General features: G+C 34.7%; 1 protein-coding gene across 2 annotated transcripts in view; it reads right to left on the bottom strand.

Annotated features, from left to right (window-relative positions):
• Positions 1 to 23144, bottom strand: part of Tmprss15 (transmembrane serine protease 15) — a 106006-nt gene that overhangs the window by 72905 nt on the left and 9957 nt on the right. Inside the window, exons 4-9 of one of the 2 annotated variants that reach the window (XM_057765654.1) lie at positions 20333 to 20484; positions 16828 to 16872; positions 14788 to 14823; positions 13580 to 13628; positions 6598 to 6725; positions 2476 to 2584 (exon numbers count right to left, since the gene is read on the bottom strand). In XM_057765654.1, the coding sequence (XP_057621637.1) occupies positions 2476 to 2584; positions 6598 to 6725; positions 13580 to 13628; positions 14788 to 14823; positions 16828 to 16872; positions 20333 to 20484 (519 nt within the window). Of the gene's footprint in view, positions 1 to 2475; positions 2585 to 6597; positions 6730 to 13579; positions 13629 to 14787; positions 14824 to 16827; positions 16873 to 20332; positions 20485 to 23144 lie in introns of both variants that reach the window. The other variant, XM_057765655.1, reaches the window with a different exon arrangement.

Raw genomic sequence — 23144 nt, 5'->3', positions numbered from 1 at the left:
CAAGGATGGCGATCATACTGATGGTAAGTAATACAGATAGGTTGGGGGCAGGGTTCTTTTCTTATCTCCACAGGAAAATACCTATCTTCAAAGAATTTAAGGGACCCTAAATATTTAATTACTGATGGATGGACATGTTCTGTAAGTATTAATTTTTTTTATATATATATGTCTTAAACTTTCTTTGCCTTTCCTCATATCTGTGTCTTTCTTTATATGTCAGTATATGTCCTTGTTGTTAATGTATAAATTTCCCATAACAAGCAACAAATTTTCCTACAGTAATCTTTGAAGTTTCCAGGATGAAGATGGGGCCCCACGACATCAACTCAATCTGGTTTTTATGACGTCATGAATTTTTTTTTTAAAGCACTAATATTAGACCTGTTTTTTGGTACCAACTACATGAGACAACTTCGAATAGTACACATTTTTGACAACACTCTGGGCAGACCTTCTCAAAACGCTCAGAGACTAGTTACAATTTTCTTAGGTCAAAGGTTAAATTGGGAATTTTACCATCATTTGCTTTCACGGGACCCCCTAAGAAGAACATTGCCCCCATGTCAGCTAGAAGCAATCTTAGAGGACGACATCCCCTCTCCCAACAGAGTTTGCCCTCAGGATTAGGGACATCTTTTAATGGTTGGTTTAGGGTTGAGGGGATGGGGTGATATTTTATGGAATGAGGGGTATTTTCAAAAAAAGGGGGGGTTAACTGGCTTGATGGGATGATTGGTATTTGTGAATTACTGTTTTTAGAAAATTGTATTGGTACTGTTTCTTGTATATTGATATATTGAATATTGAATGTGAGTGTTCCTACCTCTATTTTTGTATAAGAGTATGCTTATAACTTTGTCTATATTGTATTGATACATCTACCATATTACAATTTACATTTCTACCTCTGATACTATTTATATAATGACATTGCTTACAGTTAAAGATCATTGTCTTCATATATTGCACAGTTGTTTATTCTTTTAGTCTTCAAGTTAGATAGGTATTGAGAATTATATGTTTGTCATATTTATTTTTAGGTTAATCAGGTCTTTTAGATACATAGAGATTATATTTAGTATAGATAGTATGATCTTCAGCCTCTTCGAAGAGCTGTAGAAAATGGCCTTTAATCTAACCTAGAATTCTGTGCCAACGAGACACAATTACTCCTGGCAATGCCACTCTACTCACAAGAGAACGTTGAGCACCAAAGACACTCCACTGGGAGCTTGTCTTCTTGGCAGAACTGGCCTTTGGGTTAAGAAAAGCCCATACCTCAACTTCTGACAAAGATACAGAATATCCCTAAGTGGATGAAACAGGATTGTCTTATCCTGCCAAGACAGGGTAGGATAGTTCTAAGAATGGTATGTCAGTTATGTTAGGCCTTAGTCAAAGTTGGTTGACTCAACATTGCAAACGAGACTTTGGGTGATTGCCCAGTAGTCAGTTGTCTCTGTCAATTGTTGCACATTTTGGATATCTCTCATTTGTTAAGTAATATTTATTCCTTTCTCAGATCTTTGACGGAGTTGAAGATTATATAATTGTAGTTACTCTCTACGTTATTTAGACTCCTTGAGATAGAATGTTTACCAAAACTTTTGTTCTCAATATTGTTTGTTATATTTATTATTTGTTATTATTGTATATAGTTGTATTTGGTTTAGTTCTGTCTTATTTAGACAAAAGGGGGAGATGTAGGGATAAGCCCCGCCCATTGGGGGCTAATGTTTACTGATAAATCTGCCAGGCGTGATCCCAGCAGCCCCTTTTTCTGCTTTCCTGTTCTCCGCAGGAACCTGTGGTCCTGTAAGTCTATTTCCCCATTAAAGCTGTATATATTTTTATAATCTGTCTGCATTCATTTACGCCATTACAGATATTTATGTCTATGAATGCACACATTTTCAATATGAAGAAGCTAGATGTGAAAACACATGACATATCTTTGATGTCCACATTACATGACATTGGTCAGGTGTTAAAACATTATAGAACTTTGACCAGGTGCTAAATATAGCTATTAATTTAAGGGTGAGTAAATTCAGTTTCCTAAATATTTTAATGATACCTTAAATGTTTTCTCTTGAATTAATCAATCCTCTATACTTGTATAAAACTCATTGCATTTACCAATACTTTGATCCTGGGGGTGGGGCATATAATAAGTAGTTTCCAAAAGAAAAAAATAATGTTTTAATTGACTAGTTAGATTAAGCCTTATCATGATGGCAAATTTGTTTTGTAGTAGTGGTTTAGATCCCAGTGAGCTGCTGCTATTTCTTAGACAAAGCGTTTATTGATATAGAGTAATTTTTAGGGTTAAGGTTTAAAGAGGAACTTCAAAGTAATCTATAGGTTGGTAATAAATAAAACTATAATTATTTTAAATATACTGTAGGAAAGGGGATATTATGTTGGGAGATTTTCAGACTGAAGATCAGGACATAGAAAATGGTGTCTTACCTGATGATCCAGCGGCAAACAACACCTGACCTGTCTGACCCTGGGTAACGATCAGCTTGGAAAGACCCAGAATTTTCCGTCAACAAAAACCTTCCGTCACAAGCTGTGGCTGTGTGAACATGTTAGGTAATGTTAGATATAAGCAGTCTTCGAATAGGAGGGGTTAATTAATTCTCCTGAGGTCTCTTGGTTCATAAATAATATTCACAGCATGCCCCCTTTTTTGGAGGCTTCTATCTGCAATTACCATGACAGTGTACATTAAACAGCAAAATTAAATTAGAAATTTCCATCTTTTGCAATGTTCTTAAACAGTACTACAGGCCATTTTAGAAGGATCAGGAAAACAGAAAAGGAATGAAATAAAAATAGGAGAAAACAGAACATTTCAAATACCTGTAATCACTATTTACTATGCTGGTGAATTTACTCGTTCTCCAGATTTATTTCTGATGTATCTCTAGAGAAAGGGAGTCAACAGCATCTTGCTTTATAACTTGATTTACAATTTTCTAAAGGGTTGAGATTATTCTCTGTTTGGTGGATCTTACTGCAGTGCCTTCAGGGACAAAAGACTTTTCTGTACTTCCTCAGATGTCTGTACTTGCAGTCATGTGGAGTCATGTTTCTGAATTACATAATCAGCTATTCTACAACTAAATTGTGTTTGTTCCCAAATGTCCCCTTGCCTGTGAACTGTTTATGAAAGAGCCAAGTAAGAGAGGGTGACAGGGCAGAAAACTGGCATCCTTAACGCCTAGGCAAGTAACTGTGCCTGCTTTAGGAGAACCGTTGTCATCTTAAGTGGTTAGGATTTTTGTATCACAGTGTCTTGTCTGTCCAAAAGAATATGACCAATTTGTTTGTTTAGTTTTCTATGAATCTTCACATTTTATTTCCAGTAAATAATCTCTATTTTAGTTTGAAGTAATTGTACCATGTCAGTCCTGAATATAAACAAAAGTGTAGACTATCCCTGAAAGCATTTAAATTACAATAGTATTAAACTCTTTACAATAACAATGCTTAGAATGTCAAAAATATCCTGTCAAGATGGACGATTTGGAGGGTAGCTTTAGGTATCCCTTTGACGATGTGTATGAATAAAGGCAACTTTACATATCTGGCAGTGAAGCAAGACAGGATCTCAGGATTAATAAGAATTAAAAATATATCTCAAATATGAATGAGTAGAATGTTTAGATCTTGATTCTGTGACCTGTTGAGAGCCTCCTGATTTTCTAGAGCGTTAGAACAAACACTGAGGGGTAACAAGTGAATCTGCAAATGACAGCAGTCATCCTACTAGCCATCAGACACGCTTCCTGAATTCACCAAGCAGTCCTGATGACATGAACTTGGGGCCTGCCACAAGCTCCCTCTGCTGGCCCATTATTTATCGATTCCATTGGTCTTAAGTCATTGAGTTGTCCAAGATACAAGAATTAATCATGATCTATACAGACACACCAAAAGGTATCAAATGCTCACATTCGAACATGCAAACTACAAGTACACCTGCCAACTTAGGGACAGTGCTGCACCTTCACCTAAGAGCTCTGAGTCAGCATCGTTTCTCCACAGAGGTCAGCTAACAAGCAAACTTTCTTGCTGATGCAATGCTAATCAGAAGAGAAACACAATTTAAAGCAATCTTACTTTAGCTATAGTCAGCGATAAGTTGTACAAACCTAAATAACCAAAGACTAAATACAGAAACTCGGTACGGAAGCAATCATTAATATGACTCTATTAATAACACAAACTAGAATTAGAGCGCACAGCTGGGGTAAAATCAATAAATAGGGAGAGATCAAAGGTCAGTGTCTTACAGAGAGAATTCTTAAATTAGCTTATAAACTTTTCTCTGAGTATGGATTGATGTACAAGGGCTTTGAGATGGCGTCCTGCTGCTAAACATTGGAGTTGGTGCTGAAGGGTTGTCTGCGGCTCGGGGGCTCACTACCACCACTGATTAAAATGAATAAGATCACCTGTGCTCTGAAACACCTGCTGCCTGAAGAGAGTTCTTTAGATTGATTTTTCTGCTACCTTGGCTAAACAATGATTTGAAACTATTTTTCAGAAATAGATACGATGCTAACTTTATAATACATATAAAGGAATGGAGACAATATGCACACAAAAACTTGAGAGTCCTATGAAAGCTGGGTGACCTTAGGTTTAATAAATATAAAGCCACCATATACTGAAAAAATATCATGCAGATATTTTAAAGCAACTGTGTTTAAAGCAAAGGTAGATGTTTAATTTAGATGCTTAGATTCATCTTGTGACCCAGAAAATATAATATATTACTTTAAGACTCATTTAGAGACAATCTATCATCCTTACATTATTAGTCTTATGATTAATTTTTGATATGAATTTTTATCAACTTATTTTGAAAATGATGAACTCAATGATGTTAAAGTCCAAACAAGTGAGACATTTTTAAACTATTTGATTTGTGTAATGTTGTTACATCAATTCCTATCTTCAGTACATAGATTTAAAGCTACGTGTCTAACTGATATGGATTGTTGTTTTTGAAACATAAATCAGCATCGCCTTTGTTTCCTCTTGATGGTACATTTGGATCATATTCTTTTAAAAAAGGTTTTGGAAAATCCAAGGGAGAAAAACACAGTTTACAGATCACCATCTTCCTTTGAAGTAGCTTAGTTATATAAAATAGAAATTTTCCATAGTCTGCACTTTCTTCCAATTCATGCCAACTGCACATTGAAGTATATAGTTCTGCTCTGTATGTTTGAAATTTATACAACAGCACTTGTATTGAAATTTTTTGAGTGGAAGACTTTCAAGTGTAGTTACTTTTTGTTGAATTGTTACTGTGAAACAGACCCAATGCCTGTCTTATGAAGTATGGACCTAGTAGATGGGTAGTTTTCCAAATTTAGTTCCTCACTCAAATCTTCACCTTGGAGTGAAGGAATATAAGAACGCAATGGTAACAGACAAGGAAACTGCTGCCTCAAAACACCCTACGAGTTGTGCACAACATCACCTTTACAAGCTTTGTAAGATTGACTGGTACTACACCTCGGTCTGCAACCTTAGCACTAAGAGGCCATAGGTAGAAGCTTCATAATGTGAGCTCCAGGCCAGAGCCTCTCTCAAAAATCAGAAATAAATTAAAAGGTGATTATGAATCACATCAAAAATAGGCTTAATTCAAGCTTTGTTTAAGTTTTCAAATTGAATTGTAGGCTAGCTTAAGGTAATGGTATTTTTCACTGCTTACAATCTGAATTTACATGATGATAGGTTACAATGAAACTGCATTATTGTATGTACAATGAATCTACATTGATAAGATTCTTCCTGGTAACCTTTTCTAAATGGAAGCAAACTGCAGTGAACTATAAATCAAAGAGAGATTCCATTTAGATTATCTAGATTAATGTTTGGTGTAGTGTTTGTATTAAGTGTTTATTAATACAATTGAAATGAGAACAGAATGAATAAGAAAATAGACTCATAAAACACCACTATATTAAGAAATCATTGTTGTTGTTATTATTATTGATAACTGTATTATTTATAGAACTCAAGAAAAAAAGAAAAACAGTGAAGAAAAGGGAATGATGCTCACTGAGTTGATACTGTGAAGTAGGGGCAAGAGAAGTGACATTATATGATGATGAAAATATCTAGAAAATGTATTATATTATTAGTGCTTAATCCTAAGAACCATGGCAGCTCAAGACAAAGGGGAAATTAAAAAACTGACACTCCCTCTCTACCTGAATTATGTGTGACTGATCACAATATTTTTTGCAGAGTTCTCAAATGGTATTGTGTACAATTAGTTGCATCTAATATTATGCAAATAAGTTTAAAAATAACATATTTATTAGATTTTGCGACAAATTATGCATGTGTATATTAGAGCAGATAATTTCCCCTTCTTTCAGAGTAAATGCATATGCAAAAGTGTGTGCATGTGTGTACATATATATGCATACATATAAATGTATGTACATATGCGCATACATGAATTTGTGTGTAGTTTGTGTGCATGCACGCATGTGTGTGTCTGTGTACAGTCATGGAGGAGAAAAATGAAGAAGAGTAAAAGAAAGTGGGAGGCCTTACCACACAGTTCTGTGTCTTCATCTGAACCATCTGGACAATTCACTTCTCCGTCACAAAATAAATCTGTTGCTATACAATTCCAAGTGTTAGCACAGGGTCGTGAACCAGGCTGGCACTCTACTGGGATACTGCCTAAAAATACAAATTCACATTGTAAGTTTCTTGAATAACTTTCAAATAGGCAGGATATATACAATGGCTGATATTTCTTGTGTGTTCTTTATTACTTAATTTATAATGGATCAATGTAGTTTATTTTGTAAAAAGGAATATTTATTTCACTTGATGAATCATTTACAAAAATTCAATGTATTTTAAGTTCTATAAAAGACAATGTTAAATGTGAGTGTTGATGCTGTTCATTCAATTTTTGTAAACTTTTAATTTAATCACTTAATACTTATGGTGATTTGAGTGAGAATGGCCACCATAAGTTCATATATTGGAATACTTGGTCTTCAGTGAATGGAACTCCTTGGGAAAGAATAGGAAATGTGACCCTGTTGGAGAGGATGCCACAGGGGACTAGTTTTAATATTTCAAAAGCCATTCCCAGTTAACACTCTCTGCCTCTCTCTCTGCCCAGTACTTATGGGTCATGATATAAGTTCTCAGATACTACCCTAGTGCTATGCCTGCCTACCTGCCATGCTCCTCTCCATGATGACCATGAACTCTAACCCTCTGATATCATAAACTCCACTCAATGCCTTCATTTCTAAGCTACCTTGGTCATGGTTTCTTAACAGAGCAATGGAAAAGTACCTAGGTCCTCAATTTCATACCCTGAAAAATGTTGTGTGAGATGATACAATATATTGTAAAGTTTATTATAACATCTATCCAATAATTCATTTACACACAACTTAATTATTTGAAAACACAGTGATGTTCATAAAGTCTGTACTTTCTGAAAGGAAAATGTTATCAAAGTAAACCACTTTGAGGTAAGATAAAATGTCTAGTTACAAGTACATTATGTAATAAAACTGCAGAAATCGATTAGCTATTTCTGCTCCATAAATCTTGTCTTCTTGCCACAGCCACTCTTTTAGGGCATCCAATACAAACACATCCCTCTACTGTGCTAGATCAAAGTCAGGTGCTGCCACTTTGTAGCTCTCAGCCTGCTTGTTTATCCTTCAGCTGCCCCACCTCCAAGGATATGATATAGAGAGACTGTCTTAGGGTTTCTATTGTTGTGAAGAGACACCATGACCAAGGCAGCTCTTGAAAAGGAAGACATTCAATTGAGGTGGGGAGGTTTACAGTTTCAGCAGTTTAACACATTATCATCATGGCAGGGAGCATGCTTCAGAGGTTCAGTTCATTATCATCATGGCAGGACATGAGGGCATGAAGTCAGACATGGTGCTGGAGAGGTAGCTGCTACATGTTGATATGAAGGCAGCAGGAAGTAGACTGAGTCCCTGGACAGTATCTTGAGCATATATGAGACATCAAAGCCCGCCTCTACCTTGAGACACTTCCTCCATAAGATGCCCCTACTCCACAAGGTCACCCCTCTTAATAGTGCTACTCTCTTTGGGACTCATTTTCTTTCAAACCACCACAGACACATACCAAGATACACGTACTTCTAGAAATTAACTTTGAAATTCTAAGAATAACACATATTCTCATACCCCCGCAAGATAATATTCATTTGTTTTTCAGAGCAATGTGAAAATTTTAATGTTTTTGTGATAAAAGTATCAATGATGCTTTAAGGATTTTTGGAAATTTAACTCCCTAACATTTGCTTTTTATTATTTCTATCTTTTTTTTTAATTTTTTTTAATATTTATTTATTTATTATGTATACAATATTCTGTGTGTATGCCTGCAGGCCCGAAGAGGGCACCAGACCTCCTTACAGATGGTTGTGAGCCGCCATGTGGTTGCTGGGAATTGAACTCAGGACCTTTGGAAGAGCAGTCAGTGCTCTTAACCTCTGAGCCATCTCTCCAGCCCCTTATTTCTATCTTTTAAAAATATTTTTTAGTATTTGAAAATAGTGTATTTTGATCATTTGTACCCCTAGCTCATTCCATATCCCCTACTGTGTCTCCTTCCCAACTTCACATCTTTTTCTTCTCTCCCAGTGAGTTCTATTAGTGCTGCTAGTAAGTGTAGGGAGTAGGTTTTCTTAACATGAAGGGAAACACTGTACTGCCATCTGCTGGCGCTTAAAACTATAACAAGCAAAATGACTTCTGAAATTTCTTATGCTTCCCATAAAATCATTAGGAATCATGTATTCACCAAGCTAAATCTTGTATGAGGATATTTATAGACAGGGTTGGCGAACATATAAATAACTAAATTAGACTTTTAAAAAAACTTTGCTCTGACTAAAGTGAACATAAAGTTTCCATTGGGAAACTAATGGAAAAGCTAACATCTAAAAATAGCATAAATATCAGAGCTATTTTCAAGCGGCAGAATAATCTAATTTAGTAAAATAAAAATAGAAATAAACATATTTATTAAATCTAAATGTACATTATACTTAAAATATAAGATCTCTATGTCAAGCAAGTCATTTAATTACTGTCCCAATTTACAAAAGTCACAATATTTGACAGTATGTCAGAAACTCTTAATAAGTAAATAGGAAAAAAAAAGAATTTCCTTACATGTCTATATTATTTTTGCCAAAGGCCCATAAAATTCCATGAATTTAGTGCTTAGAAGACTCAAACTGGGGCCATTGCTAAGAATATGTGAGACTTGGGTTGTCTGTGGATCTTTGCTTCCTGGAGCGCAATGTGTCTCTCTATTGTCGTTAACCCTCAAAGCCTCACTGGAAAGGGATGGTACTTGGGATGCTTTGATTCCTGAGCTGAGTGGTTTTATGTCAACTTTACTCAGTCTGGCATCATTTGAGAACATAATGTCCCAAGCAGATTGGCCTGTGAACAAGTCTGTGGTGCATTCTAAAAATCAGTGATAGCGGTGGGAGGGCTCTGCATACGGTGGATGGTGCCAACCACGGGTAGATGGTCCTGGGCTATATAGAAAAACAGGCTGAGCAAGGAATCATTTCTCAATGACTTCTGCTTCAGTTCCTGACTTCAGGTTTCTGTTCCATGTGAATTTTGGTCCTGACTTTCCTCAGTGAACGACTATCATGTGGAAATGTAAGCTGAAGTAAACCCTTCCCTTCTCAACTTGCTTTTGGCTTTGGTATTTCATTGCATCTGCAGGCACTCTTACCAAGATGTTACCTGTAGTGATCATTAATCCACAAGGTTTTTATGGCTACTTGCATCATGGCATTCTACAAGGTGGAGATAGACGATAAAAGAAGAAAAAACCTTTGTGGCATAGCATCTGTTCTCACAGAACTTAATGTAGGGAAATAATTCATTTATCATTTTTGTAAAATTTTTGGGGGCAGGTTGGTCTGGGTCTGGTCTCAAACTCCCTAGGTAGTTGAAGGTGACCTCGACATTCTGATCACCTGGCTTCCATTTTGAGAGTGTAGAGGATGTAGGTATCTACGCCCCAGTTATAAGGTGGCGTGGAAAGTAACAACCCAGGTAAGCGGGATGGGGCCACTCTACCTGCTGAGCTGCGTGCTAGTTAGTTTTAATGAGACCTTAAAAGAGCAATGAAAGCACAGGGAAGTAGGCAGAGGTTGAACCCATCTTCACAAGAGAATTCGAATTAAAGTTTGACTCTGAAGAATTCCTGGCAGTAACTGGAATGTGCAAGTATAGAATACACATGATGTTGTGTCAGAAAACGAAATCAGATACACAGAAAGGTCTAATTTATCCAGATGTGATGATGCTGGGGGCGTGTCAGGAAAGAGTGAAGAAGCTTAGGAGTAGGAGATTCGTGTTTCCTCAAATGCAGACTACAATATACTTGTTAATGGATAAAATCTCTACATCCCTGGTTGTGGCAGTTCAATCAAGGACACAGTCCTTCCTAGATTCTTTTGGCCCACCATCACTTCCTTCACAAAAACCGCCCATTACATTTCCCCCTCTCCAATCTCTAACTTCTACCACATAGTGGATGAGTAGCAAAATGTTGCATTTTGTGTGAAATATAGCAAACCCATAGTATCGAATCTTTCATGTTTCTGAAATCATTGCCTGCACTGTCGGCAACAAAGGAGTAGAACAAGCTACATTGTGGGAAGCCTTCAAGCATACTAGCAAGTGCCCAAAAGAGCCCCTCCAGGCACACTGCAGCAGCCAAGAAATCAATCTGTGTAATGTGGCCTTAGCTCCTGTGGCTCCCCTCTAGTACTCCAAATTGGTTAGTAAAACTTTACAGTAATTGGCAACAAAGGCAGCTGAACAAAAGAATACAATCCACATGGACTTTTACCTGTTACCATACAAAAATTCTCTTTGGCAGAATTTATTATAGTACTAATGCCAGGTATATGATGCATGTGTTTGTTGGTTTTTCTCAAACTCTATCTTCAAGGCATATAAAAATGAAAATAAACTTAACATCCCTGAAAGACATATTCATAATAAATTACTGCTTGGAAACGGCGGTTTTCAAGTTTAATTGCCTCGTTCCTCTCTATAAATCTCTAGTGTCTTGCTGTATGAGAGGAATAAATGAGAGGTATGAATCAGGACTCGTGCTACATGAACTTAATGTAAAGGAGAATATGATATTTTACTACCTAGTTATCTTACAATAATTCCTTATGAATTAATTAAGTCAATTCAATGAAAGAAAATAGTCAAAAAGCAAGGTTTTATTGTTGCATGAGTTACCAGATATAAATGAGCATCACCAATTGGAAATCATGTTTGAAATCTAGTATTGGAAAAATCTGTCTTTTATAATAATATGCAGTTGTTGCTATAAAATATTATTTTGAGGTAAGTCGTTAGGAACAGGGTGAAGTGACCTAATTGGTTCTGTTTTTCCCTGTACGAGTTGCTGGGCTGTTCACATTGAAATGGTGTCCAAATCAATTCTCTCTTTATTTTTAGTCTACATTGCAGTAACAAGAAATATCCAAGCACCATCTTAGACCTGTATTTATAATTTATGTTTTATGTAATGTTTATAAAGTTCAAAAATTCTAAGTAAATAAGGGGTAATTTATAGAGTTAGTTAATGAGTAAATTGGACCATGCTTTATCAAGCATAAAGAATTTTATATAACATTTGTATGTGATACTACAAATTATAACTAGAGCTCAGTGCGCGCTTGGTATGTTCAGTATGAGATACAACTCAATGATTTTTATTACTTCTTCATCTGTATTGTGAACATCACTTTCTTATTTCTAATAAGAAAGACAAGCCCAAGTGTATGTTGACCACATTCTTGTAACTCAAATGATGGGGTGTTTTGCTTTGTTTTCTGTACCTGCTTTTCTTTCCTCCCGATGACCCTGGGTATATGCTCAGCTAGGTTTCACTATTGCTCAACTGTTTTCTTCAACATCATTTGGGAGAAAAAGTTTAAGTTTATTTTTGTTATTATTTCTAGTGCTTATTGTCCTAGCCCTGAGCCATTCCATGTACACCTCTTATGATGTTTTATGCTGCGAAAAGAACTGCAGTAACTCAGATGAATCATGTAATGAATCTGTACACTGACAAACGAAAGAAAGGACACACGCTTGTTGCTTAATTTTAAGTTTCATGAAGAATGTCTTGAAACATTTTAACTACCTTTTGGTTTCACTTTAGATGGATGAAATTTAATGATTAACTTATTTTTTCAAAGTAAATTAATATTACTTGAAGTTGAATGTATAAAAATGTGGTTTTTAGAACTTGTTATATTACTTCATACTGAGGAAATGAATGTGGGCTAAATGACAGTTTTTCGTACGTTCAACAGATCTGTGGCTGTGACTAAACAAAACTGTGGGTATGTTCAATGTTAAGAACTTTTCATGGGCCCTAGAATTGTTATTATTGGTGATAAATCATTTTAATTAATGAGTCAGGCTTTATTTTACATTTCAAACATTGCACCAGTTTTACTCCACTGGTGTGTCTAATCAGTACATCTGAATCACTGACTCTCACATGTTGTCCTTCGGCTCTTACATGTGCACTATGATATGCACACCCTTATGTATGGGATAAATAAATTAATATATGTAAGAAAGTAACATCCTGGGAACTATCTTATATTACACTCTTACTGAAAATAAAATGATTGAATGGGTCCAGCAGTACTTTATTACTGATTTACGACAGTATTTCATTTACAGAACAGCCCTAAGTTATATACAGAGAATATAGCAAGAAGATAATATTTCAGTATATGATGAAACTGGCATCCTTTCGATAAAACACTTCACTGGTAGTGGTCACATCCCTGGCACGTGGTAATAACGACAGTTTTAAAAATCAGAATGCAAGAGTAAAGTTAGGCAACTAAGATATTAGTTCCCAATATCTAAGCATGTTTGTTAAATTTTATGCTTCAAACTGCAAGCTGTTAAGCCCAGTGTTTCTTTAGAGTTTATTATTTAACTGCTAAGGCATCAGAGAATATACAAATATTAGTGAAAACTATAAATATACAAATAATACTATCAATACTCGGTTGAAGTTTCCATAGAAATGCTGACTAGTAGTTTATCTTCAAAAATGGGTAAAATTAAAGTAACATATTTTAAATGGATATTAGCAATTCATTATTTATTTCCTTTGTACAATATTTTACCTTGGCATTTTTAGCTTATTGTAAATTATTAGTACATGTTAATATATATATAATTTTGTCCAGATATAGAAATATAAATTTATGTTTAATTTTAAGTTTTACAGAACTTTTAATTGATAAATAGTTGTCCATACTCATGAAAATCAACATAACATTATAAGAATTGACCTAAAGTGGTTATAGCAATAGCTGTTGAGAAGTTACCCAAAGATGCTAGAAGAAAGCAAAGTAGATTTGATACTTGAGTTTATGATATAAATTTAATGTAAAACATTGTTACAACCTAAGTCAATCTGATGCTGTAAAAACTGACCTGAAGTTGTTATAGAAATTGCGGTTGAGAAGTTACCCAATAATGCTAGAATAAAGGAAAGTTGATTTGATACTTGAATTTATTATTTAAAATATTGTTAAATATGGTTACAGTTTGAGTAGCTTTTTATATGTCACTTGGGTTGTTGTGATCTGCTCTTGTTGCACCTATTGTAGATATGCCATTAATACTGACCTGAAGTTGTCAGTGGACTGCAAAGATAAGTGATATCATAATTATATAACATATTTTAATAAAAAGGTATGTGTACTTTTAATGTTTCATCCAGTGTGGCAGGACCAGGAATATGGAACCCTCTTCTGACCTCCATGGGTACTAGGCATGCCTGTAATGTGCATTTAGATAAGCAGACAAAACATTCATTCATAGAATGAGTAAATAAAACAAATGTATCTAAAATATAATAGTTCATATAATTTTGCCTGATTGTGAATTATTGGTGTATATTCATTCAGATATTCCATTTTTATCTAGATCTAAGGATAAATCTTTTATGATTCTTAAAATTTGTTTTACAGCTATTGATTAGTCGATGAATAATTGTATATATTTATGGAGTTCAGTGTGATGTGATCTTCACTGTGCTGATAATTATTGACCCCACCTGAAGTCAATGCAAGAATTGTTGTGGGAATCCAAGTTGTTTTAAGAAAGTAAAACTGATTTGGCAATTGATTTTAGTGCAGTCGTGGCACATGTCTTTAATTCCAACAGTCAGGAGGCACAGGCAGGTGGATCTCTGTGAGTATGGGCCAGCCCGGTCTGCAAAATGAGTTCCAGGACAGTCAGGGATACACTGAGAAACCCTGTCTTGAAAAACCAAAATGATGATGATGATGATGATGTAAATACAGCAATTAGTTGGCTCGTTTTTATGTTTATTCATTTTGTTGTTCAGTTGTTAACATGTTTATTTCTAAAACTAAGAGTCTCAAATGTATAAACCTTAATAATCTCAGAAAACGATTTTGTGAAGCTTGATGACATGAATTTAATTTCTGGAACCCACTGGTATAAAGAATGTTTTTCTAGACTTGTATAAGTGCACCATAACAGGTGCACACACACTTATATGCACCACCCCACAAACATGAACATAAACATGTGCACACACATACTTATACACACACATTCTCACAATAAAATCATAAATAAAATAAATAATAATATTATTAAGGCTGACCTGAAGTTGTCATAGAACTGCTGGTTGTCAGTTTATCTGCAAAGATAATGATATTAAAATGATTATTAAGTATTTTAGACTGGTTATAAGGATTTCATCATATATATCTTATGTATAATTTTTCTTCTAAGAAAGTTTCAGCTTATTAGGACTTATTCTGCTTATTTATGTATCTGAGTCTAAAGATAAACTTTTTATATTTTATCTTAATATTTTACAATTATTTTAGTTAAAGATAATTTTGTATTTTTGTGGGATTCAATATGATGTTTTGATACATATCTACAAAGCAAAATGATTAAATTAGATTAATGAACTAAGGAGACAAATTTATCAGTTCTCATAGTTACTTTTAATTGATTTTCAAAATACTAAAATTAAGGTTTTATATTTTTACCTACTTTTTTTTTCTAAATAAGGGGTGTTACTCAATGGTCATTCAGTAAACACCAGGATCCATTAATTCATATGCCTGTGAGCTAAAAGGTTCTGAGCTTGATACAACTGGGGTGAGCTTAAGCCAGGAGATGAAACATCAAGAGAGAGAGTTTTGTTTTCTAGGACTGATACACCCTTTGTGACCCCGGGCATGTTTTAAAAAAGATTTACTTATCTTTATTTTATGTGTGTAGGTGTCTTGCCTGCATGTATATTGGTACACCACTTGTGTGTGTGTGTATGCGTGCGAGCGTGCATGCACATGCGTGTGCAGTGCCCATGGGAGCCATAAGGCATTGGATATCCTGGATATGCAGTAATAGCTATAATATATATGCTGAAACCCAACTCCAGTCTTCTGTCAGAACAGGAGGCACTTTATCCACAGATCTCTATTTCTCTATTTATTCTGATATGTCCTTTTCAGTATGAAAAAGATGTTTTCCAGAAAATTAAATGGTGTAATTATTGGTTCCGGTATGTACTATCTAATATTTGACTCAAATATTGTCATGATTGTGGTTAACACTAAAAGTGTTATCTTTATGATCTTGTGACAATTTCCTTTTCTTAATGATATGCAGAGAAGATTGACATTTAGTACAACTTTTGCAGTATTTAGGGGAAGATTACTAATCATACATACTTCAGAATTTTGATTTCAAAGAATTTGTAAAACAATGTGCCTTGTAGATTTTGTAGTTAGCAGAGCCACAATGAATTTTTAGCTTTCTGGTTGCTATTTTAATACATTTTTCATGAAAAATTAAGATCATATTTTAAGGTAATTAAGTGTTAATTTTAATAGTTTTTTAAAAGTTTTGATAATTTTTCTTAATTATCTCTTCTAATAGTGATGTTAACTTGATGATTCATGAGGAAGTTCTAAATATTATGAACAAGAATGAAAATTTAAATAAACAACACAAAGTGTCAAGTGTGAAGTGGATAGCTTACTTAGCACAACAGTGTGGTTTTCTTTTTCCAAGAAGCGTAATATTTATTTTATTAATTATTGTTTTAATGTTTTTATCACCAGGACCTCCTGACATGGGTCAATTTTGGAATTATACATACATCATATAAAGTTTAAAATAAACCAGGAGTCTTGAAATCAGAAATACCTGTCCTTGGCATAAGTAAATAGGTATATTAATACTCTCAATTATACTAAAGTTAAAATATGCTTTCATATTTTAAAATGAAGGCTAAACATTGTGACATAATGCAGAAATAAAATATATTCTTTTCTAATGTCATGAAATTTGATATCACTGAGTTAGGTAGGCAAAATGGCTTAGTCAGAAAAATGCTTTGTCATGTGAGCATGAGAAACTGAGTTCAGATTCCCAGGATTTTTCTCAAAACCTCAGGTCTGGTTGTATATATCTGGAATCCTAGAGATGAAGTGTAATGAAAGACAGGTGGGACCCCAGAGCTTGCTGTCCAGGCTGTCTGTCCTATAGTCTTCTCTCAAAACATAAGATTTAAAGCACTGATGGAAGACAGAATTCTTCAACCTCAGGTCTCTACATGTTCACAAACATAACTGTGGATGCATGAACACACACACACACACTGCTTTAAATACAAAACACCTACCTGAAGTAGTTCCAGGGAATGCTGTGGAGAAGTCACCCAAAGATGCTAGAAGAAAGTAAAGACGATTTTATTGTTGACTTTATAATATAAATGCATTATAAAAACATTGAATACAGCTTGAATGTTTCTTCAAAAGGTATCTAATCTTTTGAATTCCAATTTACTTGCTCTCATGATATTACTATTTGTTCTGCGGCTATTATACTTTAGATATGTTTTAGTGACTGCCTGATCAGTTTATATAATTTGCCTAAACTAAGTTTGCTTGGTTTTGTATTGATTCAAGAAAAGTACCTAATTATTTATGCTATAAGTTACATGGAATAGTTTATATTCAACTAATATAACATTACCTATGTGATCTTGCCATTGCCAGAACTTATCATAACCAATTTAAAATAAAGTATATTTGAAAATTTACAAAATGCAAATTTTAAACATAAATATCTAAAATTAAGCCTGGCATTATACTTACAGATGTGTTTTAGGACACCTCAATAAATCAATTGTAGCATAACTTTGATTTGAGAATGTTTTTACGTCACTGATAAATAGTGTTTAGGGTATGTGCAAGACAGACTAAAATAAACTTAAGAGGATATGATTTTCTTTAATCAGTATGTGATTTTGACCATAAATTTCATCTTCTATCTCATGCAAGTGTATGGAATAATAAAGATTATTTTAGCATATCTGTCAAATAGTTCATAAAGGATACTATCAACATGAACACATATTAAAGAGAAAATATTTTTTCTTAGGAAAATTATTTTAAAAAATCAATTATTATTTTCCAGTAATATAACTAGTATGAGCTAACTTTTGTTTGAAGACTAAGAAGAAAGGCAGTATTGTCAAAATGCCTGGATCAGAGTCCTTTATCTGTTGTAAATAATATATGATAGGAAATTTACCAAAGTCCTCTGGATTTTGTCTTTTACTTTGTAAAATGAGAGTGTTGAAATGATTGCACAAAAAAATTTTGTTAGATTTGATTACAAAATGGTTCAATGGGGTAATGTATCTGGTGTAACTACTGATGGTTTATGGTAATCTTCAGATTAACTTACTAAGAATCCAAACTACAGTATGTGTGTTCCATAGAGTGCATTTCATGAAGCACAGCTTTAGTTGGGACACAGAGAATTTGAATTAACTTCTTGGGGAAAAAAAAAAAACAAGGATTAAGCAGGGGAGTGACTGCAAATTGTGCTTCCTGAACCAACTCTGTCAAGAAAATTATACTATACCAAATGCGTCCAAGGTGCAAATCTACTATTACATATTTACATAGTATGGAAAAGTGTATGGAAAAGCAACTCTGTATTAAATGATTTTGCTCTTTTCCAGAGTGTGAGAACTGATGGTGGTTACTCAGTTTGTCTCCATCTCTTTTGGTGTGTGTACTTAACTCTTGATGTTATTTTACCTATGAGTGCCCTTACATTACAAAAATAGGAACTCTGAAATATTCTTAGCTTCAGTGTTTAGAGGTAAGCCATTGTGAAAATAGAAAAGTAGATAAAATTACTATTGTCTATAACTAAACTAAACTACTTTAAATAACTCTGAACTAAACAGAATGAAAGGGAACTATAAAAAATAGTTTATAGTTATGTATTAATTTTAATTGTTGATATAATAAGATAACCTATGGAAGGAAAGGTTATTTAGTCTCCTGGCTTCAGAGGTTTCAGGCCATGATGACTATATCTATTGTTTCTGGGTTAGTGATTAAGGTCTTGCCATCACAATGGAGGAAAATGATTTAACATATAGCAGTTCTAAATGAATAAATGCTAACGGATGGGGTATGAAGTGAAAAAGCAAGAATATATTTTGTCAAGTATATTATAATACTAGTATTAAAGTAATAGCTCTCCATAAACAGAGTTGTATCCTACATTGTACCCTGGAACACAGAAACAGCATTTGAAGACAACCTGACAAAATTCCTAATAAAGAGATTAATCTTATTAGCTGCTGTAGTTTGTTTTCCTGACCCAAAGCAACTTGGACAAGAAAGTGTTTATCAAACCTTTGCGTTCCTAGTCATCATCTAGGAAAATCAGGGCAAGAACTGTGGCAGGAACAGAAGCAGAGGAAAGTCTGTGTCCTTACTCCCTTTCATAATTTCACAATAACCACAGGCTGATACAACAGAGGCAATTCTTAAGATAAGATAATTTGGCTACTCAGATATCTTAAACTGTCAACTGATAACTGTTACATTAAAAATGCCCAGAACAAGAAAGGCAAATATCATATGTACACGCTTATAAGTGACTTTTAGACATAAAGCAAAGAAAACCAGCCTACAAGTCACAATTCCAGAGAACCTAGACAACAATGAGGACCCTCAGAGAGACATACACAGATCTAATCTACATGTGAAGTAGAAAAAGACAAGACCTCCTGAGTAAATTGGGAGCATGGGGACCCTGGGAGAGGGTTGAAGTGGAGTGGAGAAGCAGGGAAGGGAGCAGAGAAAAATGTAGAGCTCAATAAAAATCAATAAAAATACATACATGCATATACACATATATGTATATCCTACAAAGCCACACAAAATGACCCACTTTCTCCAAAGATGCCCTACCTCCTAATAGCTCACTCAACAAGGAACTCATTAATGAACTAATTCCCTGATTAATGTAGCATTTTCCTGATCCAACTACCTCTCAAACTTTGTCTGAATGGGAGACTATTTCTTCGATAGGAACCTTTAAAGAGAAAACATCATATCTGAGCCTGAAGATCCGGTAGACATATTGTTTGGATATGACTCTAAAATTAACTTATCATTTTGTGTAATGGTGTGTGCGTGTGTATTTGTGGGCATGATGTCTGAGCAGGGCATGCGTGTGGAAGTTAGGAGACAAGCAGTGGAGTCCTGTCTCTCAATTTAGGTTCGGGGATTTAACTCAGGTTGCCAGGCTTGCACTGCTACCCACTGAGCCATCTCCCTGGTCTCTGATGTTAGCTTTGACCCCCATGGTCTTCTTCTTTTGTGTATTCTTAGGATAAAAAAATGTTTCATCACTTTAAGAAAAAAGTTAACTTTTTCAATAGGAAATTAGATTGGATTAAATGTATTAATCCATCTTTTGTCTTCTTTTCCACTTCTAATTAGACATTTGTCCTTGCCACTTGACTGTAATCTCATAAGGTCTGAAACTCAATCACAAATTCTCTAATTTGACTTTCTAATGAATGACTCCAGAAAAGTCAGAATACACTTGACCAATAGATAGAATGTGACAAGACTCACAAACATCTATGCCCACTGACATTTTCAGAATCTTTTTTATATTCGATAGTTTCCAAACTCCTCTCACTGATACTTCCCTTCAAATATTTCACTTTTCTCATGTAAATGTGTTACCTCAGGCGATGAGACATGCTCCTAAAGTCAAGGATGATTCTCTTGCCTCTTTCCTATATTGCTAGAATCTTAATTTCATAGCTTAATGATTCAAAGAAATCAAATAATGTTCACAGATACCTGTGATATCAATGCTGTTCAAATCAATATGGAAAGTGACCAGTTGGCTGGATGTATTTGCTTCAATGCCTTGAATCAGTTCTTCTTTTACATTTTCATCTGACACCCACTGAGCAAAAAAAAGGTCAAAAAGGACTATAACGCTGCCATTTCTGCAAAGAAAAAAAAATGACATAAGAATAAAAAGTCAGGTATCTTCAAGTGATTTGTCTCAGTTCAGGCAAAATGTCTACGAAATTTGCTAGTTAGTCATCCTGTCCTAGTCCTCATTACAACAGTGTTTACACTGTGAACCTTGCTCTGCAATACCTTGTAAAGATTTCTTTTCTAAAATAAAGAAATGAAAACTCATATAATAGATATTGCAAAGTATTATCTTTAGTTTACAAAGGAAGGAAAGAGTAACTAAAACTTTCAATATTTTTCCAAGAACAGAAGTGCTAAAGTCAGCCCAACATTGGAGCCAGTGCTCAGTGTGGCATACAGGAACACAGGGCTATTCCTTAGTCTCTTGTGTCAAATTAAACTGTGTCACACAGAGTTCTGTCACTTTATTGTTTGAAGGAATGAAGTGTGTGAGTCTGCAATATGTCTAGGGGATTCTTAGGTCAAGAGAAGTCTGATGTAATTTCATACTTGTTTCAAATAAACTGTACAAATTTAAGACTGCCTGATTCTAAGGTTCAGTAAACATTTGGATTTAGCTTTTCTTTTGTGTAACCTAAATGCTTAAAATATGTCATGATTTTGGTGCATAGAAAGAAAGGAAACATACCTGAATTACTAAACACTCGGGATATTTATTCTTTTTAGAAATTTCTTGCTCACAGAATCTGTTACAACAGAAGAATTTAACCTAGCGGCTTTGGGGAATATTCTTTCCCTTTATTTTAACTTCCTCTCTGTATTTTGCATTTTAAATGGCATTTTTATTTTTTTTTTACATTGTGAGAAAAGATTAAAAAGGAATGCATTTGGAAACAATAGAGACACTTGAGAGAATATGTTTTGTTTTCTTTCCCACCTTTCCTTTAACCTCATGTTTCCTCTTAAGCTTACAACCACTCTGGAGGGAAAACTCAAGCTCTGATCTCCATTTTGCGCTGACAATTCTCAGGTTGAAGTTGACTTCTTTTTTTTTTTTTTTTTTTTTTTGGTTTTTCGAGACAGGGTTTCTCTGTGGTTTTGGAGCCTGTCCTGGAACTAGCTCTTGTAGACCAGGCTGGTCTCGAACTCACAGAGATCTGCCTGCCTCTGCCTCCCAAGTACTGGGATTAAAGGCGTGCACCACCAACGCCCGGCCTGAAGTTGACTTCTTAAGACAAACCAGAAAGAGTCAGCCCTGACATGGTTAGTGATGCTGATGCTAAAACAAAGGCCTTTGTGATGCTGATGTTAACTCAAAGACCTTAGAGGCTGATGCTAACACAAAGGCCATGTTAATGCAACCTTGGTATCTCCAAGTTAATGAGCATCTCCAAAGAAGGCCTTTGTTAGTTGTGATGTCATTATCTACCTGTCCTGCTGGAACCAAAAGTAAAAGGTATTTTTTTATTTCATCATTATATACCAAGACCAGAAATTCCCTGGAAGATCACAATAGTTTATCATCTCACAGGAGTTGATGTCTTTTCTTAATGCTTGTGTTAGTTTACGGGTTCATAGCTCAAGGGGAATCATTTCTTTCCATGCTGGTGGTTTTTCATTATTTAAATGACCAAGATAATTTGTTATAATTATTCCACACTTCACTTCTATTAAGTTAATTATCTGTAAATGTGGGCAAGATTGACAGTACAATTATTTTCTTAAATCACAGAAACCAAATCTTATTAGTGGGACAGCACCCTGATAACCATTCAGAGCTCCTGAATGTACATATGTAAGAAACTTCTGTTTTTTAGTAAGGATTCAATTATTCACAATTTTTACAATCTGATCTTTGACACTTTTACATTTTCAACACCAGCTGACTTTGACTTTTTTTTAAATATATATTTAATATTTTACTTTTTATTGACATGTATGTGTATGTGTGACCGGAGTGTTGTGCTGTGTGCACATGAGTACAGATGAGCCTGGAGGCCAGAAAAGGAATTTGGATCCCCAGGGCGTTGTGAGTCACTTGTTGTGGGTGCTAGGAACTAAATTCTGGTCCCATGCAAGAGCGAATGTTCTCTATTTGTAGGGAAAGAAGCCATCTTCCTTATCTATTTTTTACAACTGGGCCCTTATCAATGGGATGTGAGAATACTGGCAAAAGACAAATAGACTTTATTTTGAACATAAAAGTACAGAGATATACTACTTTATTTGTTAGACTATTTTTGCTCCTCCATATTTAACGACCATTTCAGGACCTTCTGGGGATCATTAGGGCAGCCACAATTGAAAGTCACATGTTATCATAATGGAGAATTCAAACACTGAATCTTTTATGTTATTGTCAATAGACCACTGAATTGACCCGCACAGAAACCAAGACTGTGAGATGTCAGAAAAACAAAATAAAATAAAACAACAACAAGAAAAATACATCCATTTTTTAAAGGTTTGAGTAATTATATCCTTTGTTAATGAAAGTTAAAAACAGATTAACTGGCATACAACTTTCAGGTTTCACCCCATTCTTAGTGGAAAGGATGACTGTACTATGTTCCCCTGATACTTCCAACTGGCCACTGTTTTCTCTATAGTTATACAAACAATGACACTTAGAGCAAGAGTGTTAACTTTATGCAGGGTTCTATGCCACACACACACACACACACACACACACACACACACAAAGGCACACACACATACATAACAG

Source organism: Chionomys nivalis, chromosome 3 (genome assembly GCF_950005125.1).
Source record: "Chionomys nivalis chromosome 3, mChiNiv1.1, whole genome shotgun sequence".
NCBI classification, from domain to species: domain Eukaryota; kingdom Metazoa; phylum Chordata; class Mammalia; order Rodentia; family Cricetidae; genus Chionomys; species Chionomys nivalis.
Note: the sequence above shows the minus strand (reverse complement) of the source record. Positions and strands in the feature narration are given on the sequence as shown.